This window comes from Carex rostrata, chromosome 14 (assembly GCF_964058835.1).
Source record: "Carex rostrata chromosome 14, lpCarRost1.2, whole genome shotgun sequence".
Lineage (NCBI taxonomy): Eukaryota > Viridiplantae > Streptophyta > Magnoliopsida > Poales > Cyperaceae > Carex > Carex rostrata.
In genome coordinates, this window is record NC_135931.1 from 7,692,046 (window position 1) to 7,702,500 (window position 10,455).

Below are 10,455 nucleotides of genomic sequence, written 5' to 3' on the forward strand. Positions count from 1 at the left end.
GAAGATGCATGTAAACACATTGTTCGTTGGTCGATCGGAACCATTGAAATTAAAGAGCACTGCATTTATTTCCTTATAGCAAAGTTTGATCTGATTTCATGTTCATTTACTTATCCATCTGGCTGATGGAATATCGAGATATCGAAGGGCTATGAACATTTGTAAATCTAAGCCGTTCGATTAAAAATGTGTCATCCTGATTGTCAATGGACATCTCCATTATCTCAGGAGATCCGGACCAATCTATACTATGTATCTAATCCTTGATGATTGCTACAGTATAATGAATTAAACAGCGTCTCTGACAAATGGGTCCCTTTCTTCGAATTTGTATCCTCTGCATTAAATCAAAAAGGAATCTTTTGAGTTAAGTATCTAGACCGTCTGATTTGTTTTGATAGTCGTGCAAATTAGATCCGCACTAAAATTAAAGACCCCTATGGTTTAGGGGAGGGTCGGATGGACTCCGTTTATAATCGGACGGCTGGTATCGATTCTTTCTTTTTTTGAGTTATTGCAGACGATGCAGACTCCCTTTCTTCAGCGGTATCGATTCTTTTTTTTTTCTTCTTTTTACGCATTTCCCTTCTCTCTACTCCCCTCCGATCCTCGTTCCCACCACCCCTTCTCCTCCCTCTGCCTCCTCTCCTCCTCCACCGCCACCTTTTTTTCCCTTCCCCTTCCTCCGACGAATCCCAGCCTGAAACCCAAGGTCGACACCATGCGCTCTGTTCCCTCCCTGCTGTCTTCCCCCTCTCCGTCGGATTGTATTATACCTTTGCGCTAGGAATTAAATACTGTTTCTTTTAGGTGTAGGAATCATGCCTATATTCTGTCAAGGCGACTTTGATGAGAGGATGAACTGGCCCTTTCAAATCACTTCTATTGAGATATCTTTTCGGCTAGTGATGTTTTTCCAATTACACCCTTACATTCCAACAATTTGCAAATTTTTCCTGACATTTCTCATATTTGCTTTTGTGGTTAACTTGAGTAGAACATGACTTAACTAGAGGAGTTTTGGCGAGGCTCTTGTTACTACCTGCAAGAGGATGCCTCAAGGACAAGTTGGTCATTTTCACTTTATCACAAATTATCCTTGGTCCATTTGACAGATCAGCTGTCATTTGATTCATTTGAGAAACTTGAAGAGAAACTTGAAGAGAAACACAAGGCAAGTTTATTTTATTATATATATTCTTTTTTATTATTTTACTTTTGATAAGGAATAAAATTTTGGTATAGAACAGAATCTCAAACTTGTCATTTGCACAAATAAAGATATAAAAGGAGAGACAACTAAGGAGCCAGTACCAGTACTGTCTCATTGGTTATTTACAAGTCACTATGCACTAAACAAATAGAAAAGCATAGCTCTAATTCAAATATGTTCAAACTGCTACATCTACATGTAGAGGACATTCATATGAATATACTGAAAAAAGAATTTCTTGATTTGGAATTTTCTGTGATTTATGATCGATTTTAGAAGTTCATCTTTTGAAATTGGGACTGGTTCAGAAAAATTGCTACCAGCCTGAAATTTGTCAGTTAGAAAACCACCTGTTCATCATAGTCCCCGAGCGATAAACATTCTGAAATTAATTAAGCATAAAGTTCAAGTATTGATGGTCATTTCCATATAAAAAACTCCAAATTTGGCCCAGCCAATTGCTCTCAACAAAAATCACAAATCAAACTGTCAGAATAGAGAACTGCAGTTTACCAACAAACAGATTTGGTCATTTTGAAAGGAGAATTGTGCAAAATCAATTGAATTACTTGTATGAAATTTTGTAGATTTGACCATTTCCAAAGAAGATAAACTAGTGTCTTCCTAATTTAAGTCTTCTTCTTATTATCTTGTACTTGGTGAAATAACTTATCTTATCCACGACCTCATTTTATTCAAAAAAAAAGAGCTGACATTGCCTTTTTTTTTTTTTTTTTTTTGCCTCTAAGTCTAGTAATTGGAGATGGAAGCATACAAGGAAATGGACAAATAATCAGATTACGAAGAAAAATTGTAGGTGGATTTTTTTACACTTTTATTGTTTTAAGAAAATTTGTAGGTGGATTTTTTCTGATCATAGATATATGTAATTATGTGTTGAATAATGAGATACTTTGATTTTGTAAATATGATACTTGCATAATATGATATTATTATTGTGTTATTTAGTAATCTTTTTATATAATTTAGTATTATTAATTGGAATTGTGGGTGTTTATTGTACTAGTCTTATTGTTGTGATTTATTATTTTCATCATTCAAAGGGGCATCTCAAATAATCAAAAATGTTTCTGTCTCTAGGAGCTAAACTTTTCCAACGGTAGCCTCATGAAAATATTATATCTAACTATAAAATAATATAAACTGAATCAATAAAATATTTCCAAGAGTGTGCTCCAGCATTTTCATGGGCCTCAGCATAAAATAATATAAACTGAATCAAAAAAATATTTCCAAGAGTATTTTGCTCCAGCATTTCCATGAGCCCCACTATAAAATAATATGGGTTATCAATAAAATATAGTATTTGTTCTGTTTAGCGGGTCATGGGTCGTGCAAAAGTATTTCCAAGGGTGGATAACAAGCATTTTCAAGGGTTGGTATCAGAGATTTCCATGCGCTACTATTTCCAAGGGCCTACTCTTGAAAATAGTTAAATGTGTCAGCAAACTCGATTTTATTTCCAAGGGCCCTTCTTACCCTTGAAAATACAGATGCTACCCTTGAAAAAAGAGGAAATTCTAGTAGTGATGTCAAGATCAAACTCCTGTAATTTCAATCTCAATTGAGACAAAAATAATTGAATTCAAAAGAGAGCAGATAAAATCGAGTATCAGCTAACTATAGATTCACACGAGAGAGAGAGAGAGTTGGAACTCACAAAATTCAGTATTTATTTCATAATCCGATTCCATACAAAGTTTAGCCTTTAATATGCGATGCAAATACAAGAATCCGATCTAAGACTACTAATGAACTCAATAGCGAGCTCGTCTGATTATTTTTGTTCAGAGGGACCTCCATGTCAGTTCTAATTCGCTTGGAGACCTTCTGTCGTATTGATCCGTCTGATTATCAAATTTGATTGGGATTATGACATGGGATTTAAGCATGGCGTGAAGGAAAGTTTTAGAGGGAAGGAAAGTTTTGATGGAGGGCAAAACAGTCTTTAAAATATTTTATTAATATTTATTATAAATTTTAAGAGGTCAAATAAAGAAATGGGGATATAAATAATATAATTGAATTTTGATGGGATATAACTAAATTTAGAGTTGTGATGGGAATATATCTAAAAAGAGAAGTTTTGATGGGGACCTATACAAATTTCTCAAAACAATTAATAAAAAGTGTCTTCCCAATGGAATGATGGATGCATTTCTTTAAAGCCAAAGACAGCAAATTAATAGACAAAGATTGCCATTTACACCTAATCAAATCCTTATTACGATAAAGGCGTCCATTTCGTCGCTCTTTGACGAACGACGACTGATTCAAGTCAACGGACCATGTCACTTGAGTGAATAGGACCAAATCAATTCCTTATTCTTTTTCTTTTCTTTTTTTTTCTTTTTTATTGGAAGCCCTTGGGCAAATCAATTCCTTATTCTAACTACCCAGTTCGGTAGCTCAGAAAAAAAAAAAAAAAAAAAAATCAGTCACACACTTTTGTCTTTCTCTCTTAATCTTCCTGTGCACTTCAAAAATAATCATTTGAACAGTATTTTTAAATGACCAATATAAATGTATTTAATTCAACAAGAAAATACCGGGTTTGATATCTCACCGATAATTCTTTTAATTTTTAAGTTTTTAGTCACCATATATATATGGAAGTATCATTTATCTTTCCCACATTAATTGTTCATAAATCAAATTGAGATTCTATACCGGACTGTACCAAGTGCCGCATATCTCTGGATCTTCCTCATGATTTACGCATAACAAATCCCCTAAATCGGACGGTAGATACCAGATAGATTTTTTTTCCTTTGAATAATCTCATGTCTGATTGTTTTTTTTTTTTTTTTTTTTTTTGAAGTTTAGAAATGCCCGTAGGCCTACTCATGTCTGATTGTTACAAAAGAAGTTCAAGGCCTAGTTTGAGTGAGTCTATGGTACTATGCTTATCACGGGTTGTTACTGTGCTACGGCTCTATATTTGAGTTTTCAAATCCTAACGGTCGATCCGAACCGTTCATCTTGTTCTCCATATAAATATGTGTTTGGAGACCAAATTTTACATTTTTTTAAATTTTTTTACTATTTTTTTAGATATTTAGAAAATCACTTGATCTGAAAATTCTGGACCATCCAAAAACAGTGATTTTCAATAAATCTAAAAAAATAGTAAACAAATTTCAAAAAATGTAAAATTTGGTCTCCAAACACATATTAATATGGAGAACAAGATAAACGGTTCGGATCGACCGGTAGGATTAGAAAACTCGAATATAGAGCCGTAGCACGGTGCCAAATCGTAATATGCATAGTACCATAGACTCACTCGCCTAGTTTTGCTTTTACTCCAAAAAGAATAGTCAATACCTCAGACAAAAGTGGGATTTGATTGAAATGATAACCCCCTTAACTGTTTATAAGACTTTATTTTTGAATAGAAAACTGTTTCTAGGGCTTCTTGTTGAATTAAATGACATGTTACAAATTCATCATATAATTATTTTTTATTTCAAAATAAGTAAATGAAGATAGCATCTGTGGACATTTTCCATTAATCAAATAACTTTTGCTTTACAAACTCTTTGTCGTGCCATTGAAAAAAATTTGAAGTCTCTTAACCATGGTTTCCCAAAATTGCATACACAATAAAACAAAACAAAAGAGTACAGACTACCAGTATACTGCTACTTCGAATCAATTTACTTGCAATACAGTTACTAATTCGGATCACATTATTTACTATTTACAATACACTGTAAAATTTGTGGTGGTCATAAAAGCTATCTTGATATGTGTAGGGATATGGATATGTGTACTGGTATGGATGAATGAGTGGGTGCACGATCTGGTTGTTTTCTTTCTTTTCTTCTTTCTTTTCTTCTTTTTTCTCTTCTGCTGAGCCTACACTTATCAGATCAGCATAACCCAATTTTTTTCTCAACAGAGTTGTCATGGTTATAGAATCTGTTCCATCGCCAATTACTACTAGTTTATCGCCATCCAATGCGGCAGAGACAACACCTAAACAAAAGAATGGGAAAAAACTTGAGTTGCAAGTCATACTCAGATGGAGAAAGCGGTTTAAGATATACCGCAGAATGAATATTAAAAGAGAGTTATAAACAATAATTGAAGGAAAATTACCATCCATGGTAACAGCAGTTTTGAGTGCTTTTGTGCGCTTCTTTGCATCATCAAGGGACAGCTTCACAACAAACTTTTGCTGCAATAAATTAAACAGTTAGCACTACTAAAATTGGCCTCAATAAAATTGCGATTGACAACATAATCACATTTGAGGGTTCATCTACGAGCTGTTCACCACCGGTAGATTTTTATTGTATTTTTTTAAGAGAAAAAAGGTACTGGGGCATAACAAACCTTAGTCATCTTCTTTTGTTCGTTTCTTGATTTTGAGAAGTTATCTTGGATTTTTGGAAGGGGCAGAGACTTGGGATGAGTGTTTGATCAGGCAGTGTATTCGGTGAGTCAATTTGATGAATGAGATAAGAAGAGAGAAATGAATTCCCTCAAATTTATAGAGAGATTAGAAGTCAGGGGAGGGTCTGAGGAAGCAATCTAGAAGGAGATGAGACTCGGTCATTTAGAAGTTGCTTCCAACGACACGGTTATCGGACCCCATTAATAAAGGGAGTACGATTCATATCGGACAATGGGTTGTTGATGGAATTCACATCCTCAGGTTACCTGTACTGACTGAGTACAATTGAAAATGATGGTTTAGGATCATTCTTTTAACTTGGCACGAATCTCAAAGCAAAAATTATACAGCTCCCCTGCGCCATCCGGCTAAGAGTAAATCTGGACCGCCCGTTTCAATTGTGTTGAGTCAGGTACCAAGGAAGATACAAATCCGTTTTAATGGCATTCTTCAATCTGTGACATTTTTGTAAGAAAATTCTTGCAGATGATCTATCCGTCCATCTATTTCAAAATTATTTTGATCTAAACAGTCATAATTAAAGTAAAGAGAGTATTTGAGTTTCAAAAAGACAAAATCCATGCTTTAATTATGATCGTTCAAATCAAAACAAGTATAAAATGGATGAACGGATGTATCTTATGAGCACGAAATTGAATTCCATCAATAAAAGAATATTTAATTTGAGTTTTGATTATATTTAAGATAAATTTAAATTATATTGACTAAAAATGTGAGTTATTAGAATTAATAATGGTAAATACACTATTATTGAATCTGAAGGAGGAATACATATAATTACATAGTTTTTGAGTGGTATACACATAAAAATAGCAGGACGACAATTGTTATATAGGGTGCAAACGGATCAGTTATTATATGTCCGTATTCAATACTTTATTTGAATTTTGGTGAGTTCATACAGAGTTTGTAGATATGGATATAATTTATGTGAATATGGATATGGATAATAATCTGTATTCTTATTTTTTTTAAAATTAGATATTTGTTTGTGTGAATATGAATACGGATACATATAATGTTTTGCATCCAATTATTTAATTATTTGTATTTGTATTTTTTATTTTTTGACTATTTTATTTGTGTAGATACGGATACGAATACAGATAATTATCCGTATTCGCAATTTTTAGCACATTTATTTTTGAATCATATATGTTGGAAGAGGAATAAATTTTTTGTAGGTAACGTTTAATTTAAAAATATAGTGGATGATTAATTTATTTTTAACAGGATGTACATTTTATAATAACATAACAAGTTCAACGAGAGAAAAATTACTCTAATAACAATAATATGATATATCCAAATTATATATGTATTTATGTTATTTTTATTTCTAACAAAAAAATTATTGAATAATATATTAATTTTGTAACAATATTTAAATAAGATATTTGAATTATACTTATATAAGTATCTGTATCTGATTAATATTTGATTCGTATCTATACTTATATAATATTTAATTTGTATATATATTGTATCTGAAAAATAAAAAAATACAGATATGATTTTATTATTATACAATTCCGTATTTGACCGAGAATGGAAAGATTATCCTTTATCGTATTCTAGATCGACTATAAAAGAAAAAGCTTGATACAATATATAAAGAGAAAAGGGAAAAATAAGGTGTTTTCCCAATGTATATATTTCTAGAGACACCAAATAGATAAAAGATTGACACTAACACATTTTTAACATCGTTTAGATGTGTTATTCCAATTTATTCGTTGAGAACCTAATTAATTACTTATTAGTTATTACGACCTAATCAATTTCGTATCACGAGTTCACGACAAAAGGTGTCCATTTCATCGCTCTTTGTTTGACCAATGACCAGTGTTCCAAGTCAACCGATCGACCGGGTCAATTCAGCGAATAGAACCTAATCAATTATTTATTCTAACTACCGAAAAGAAAATAAGAAATCAGTCACAATCATTTTGTGTTTTTCTTGAATCTTCCTGTACACTGCTGTTACCTTCAAAAGTAATCATTTGAACAGCATTTAAAAAAGAGCTAATTATTTTAAATTTAACAAGAAAATACTGGGTTTGATTTCTCACCGAGAAAGTATTTTTCTTTTTACTTTTGCGTCAGTCAATAATATCAGCAAGAACTTCTATGAATCTTTGAAAATCAGCAAGAAGTAATTTTACTCACCGTATCAACAAGAAAGAAGCATTTATCTTTTTATTGTTCATAATTCAAATTGAGATTCATAAATCAAAAGAAAATAATCCTTGTGTCATTTATATCGATAAGCCCTTAATTGTTTATTAGTATCGTGTCCGTACATTGTTACAGGAACATATTATAAGATAACAAAAATAATATTTTTATACAAAATGACATATTTTCATAAGCAATAGATCGATAAAAAAAATAATTATTCAACAATAAAAAATAGACCAATATATTCTAATAGTAATAGAAATGTAAAACTCATTTTTTAATGATATACCTATTAGCTTTTTTTTTTTTTTTTGTTATGTTGCTTAACGGGTAAATGAGAGAAAGAAAATCATCAAGATAAGTTGTATTATTTATTGTTGTCATTTTTATGACTCTTGTTATTATTGTAAGGATTATCCTCCTCTTCTTAGGATTTATATGCATTTTTGTATCTTGAATAGAGAATAAAATCATGTTTACTTAAATGAGATCATTAAATAACAAATAACATTCTTTTTGTAATATAAAAAAATGTAAAAAAAAATAAAGACATGACTTTCATTGTCTAGGTTTCATTATAATTCTTAATAAATTTGAGAAAATTAATCCTGAACCATAGTGATTCTTGAAATGAGTTTTACTACAATCTTTTGCTGCAGGAATTAGAAATACCAAAAAATTATGAGGTCAATAATTAAAAAAAGTTTATTGTTAATCATTCCATCACTGAGGAAATGATTTTATTGTTAATCATTCCATCACTGATTTTATTGTAAGTTAAACAGAAAATTTTATTAAAAAAAGTTAATATATCACAAACCTGCAACCTTAGTCATATAGTTTACGGCCATTTTTATTAATATCCTTAAAAAAAAAAGAAATTTTAATAATGCCCCTACATTGAATTTTTTGTTAAAAATGCCCCAACCGCCAGGCCCACGGGCGGCCCAAAAAAAAAGCGGACCGCCCGTCCCACTGGCGGGTCACTTCAACTAGTGGGGCGCCTCTGGCCCGGGCGGTTCACTGTTCACTTTTTTTTTTTTTTTTTTTTTTTTTTTGAGATCTTAGTATTTTGATTTGAATAATTTTGTGGAAAAAAAAGTTTTCTTATTTAGAGTGTATGCCAAAAAATAAAATATTTGATATATTTACAAAGTGATGTCCTAAATCTTTATAACTTTGATTTTTTTTTTTGATGAACTTTGATTTTATTTGTCAGTTGGTGAATTTTCAAAGTTTAATTTTTGAAAAAACTATAAACAACCATAACTTTGCCTAGGAAACTCGAATTTACGCGTATGAGCACTTTTCGGAAAGGGGAGAACGGGACGTATTCGTTTTGCCCCGTGGAACACCGGGCATCGTCGTATCGGAAGCATTAGAATTTCAAAAAAATGTCGTTTAGGGTCTCAAAAATTCAGTTTAAGTTTTCGTTTGACGGTATGCATTAAAAAACAGCGATTTTCAAACCATCTTAATAAATAGTAAAAAAATTCAAAAAAAATGTAAAATTTGGTTTCCAAGCACATTTTAATATAGATTAAACATCTAACGGTTTGGATCGGCTATTTGAACTTCAAAACTAGAGAACCGCCCATCCCACGGGCGCTCCACTAGTGCTCCGTTTAATTCATGAAGTAGCGTAGCCTTACTCTACATGTATATATAGAGCAAAGCTAGGGTGTGATGTGCTCACCAAGAGGGTTTGGCGAGCACAACTCCAAAAGTATATCGGATCGACTTTAAACGTCGAATCCAAACCGTTGAAATCCTTATACTTCATGAGTGATGCATGTACATGAAATTTTTTAAAAGTTTCGAGTTTATTTGGTACACGGTCAAGCGGTCAAAGAAAGAAACTTTTTATAACTTAATTTATAAGTTGTTTTATATATTCAATTTTTATCATTTCTTTGACCGCTTGACCGTGTAGCAAATAAACTCAAAACTTTCAAAATTTTATATGTACATACATCACTCATGAAGTACATGGATTTCAACGGTTTGGATTTGGAGTTTAAAGTCGATCTAATATACTTTTGGAGTTATGCTCACCAAACCCTCTTGGTGAGCACATCACACCCTAGCTTTACTCGTATATATATATGTATATTATATATATAATATATGTATATGTATATATATATATATATATATATATAATATGTATATGTATATGTATATATGTATATATATATATATATATATATGTAGAGATGGGCTATGGTGCATTGCAATGCATAGGCCATGGTGTGCATTGGACCATAAATCACCGATTCAAAGTCCATATGGAGATGGGCTATGGTGCATTGCAATGCATAGGCCATGGTGTGCATTGGACCATAAATTACTGATTCAAAGTCCAAATGACCGATCCAAACCGTTCATCTTGTTCTCCATATTAATATGTGCTTGGAGACCAAATTTTATATTTTTTGGAATTTGTTTACTATTTATTAAGCCACTTTGAAAATCGCTGATCCAACGGTGACTGTTTGGAACAGTAAAATCAGAAGCCACCGTTGGATCAGCGATTTTCAAAGTGGCTTAATAAATAGTAAAAAAATTCCAAAAAATATAAAATTTGGTCTCCAAGCACATATTAATATGGAGAACA

General features: G+C 31.9%; 1 protein-coding gene and 1 long non-coding RNA gene across 5 annotated transcripts in view; one reads left to right on the forward strand and one right to left on the reverse strand.

Annotated features, from left to right (window-relative positions):
• LOC144565511 (heavy metal-associated isoprenylated plant protein 16-like) overlaps window positions 1–5,710 on the reverse strand; it is a 42,041-nt gene extending 36,331 nt beyond the window's left edge. Inside the window, exons 1-3 of one of the 4 annotated variants that reach the window (XM_078315296.1) lie at window positions 5,576–5,709; window positions 5,339–5,417; window positions 4,718–5,215 (exon numbers count right to left, since the gene is read on the reverse strand). In XM_078315296.1, the coding sequence (XP_078171422.1) occupies window positions 4,938–5,215; window positions 5,339–5,417; window positions 5,576–5,584 (366 nt within the window). In that variant the 5' untranslated portion in view covers window positions 5,585–5,709 and the 3' untranslated portion in view covers window positions 4,718–4,937. Of the gene's footprint in view, window positions 1–4,717; window positions 5,216–5,338; window positions 5,418–5,575 lie in introns of those variants that run through there. The other 3 variants (XM_078315297.1, XM_078315302.1, XM_078315306.1) reach the window with 3 other exon arrangements.
• Window positions 1–10,455, forward strand: part of LOC144565513 (uncharacterized) — a 32,761-nt gene that overhangs the window by 14,050 nt on the left and 8,256 nt on the right. The window lies entirely within an intron of this gene.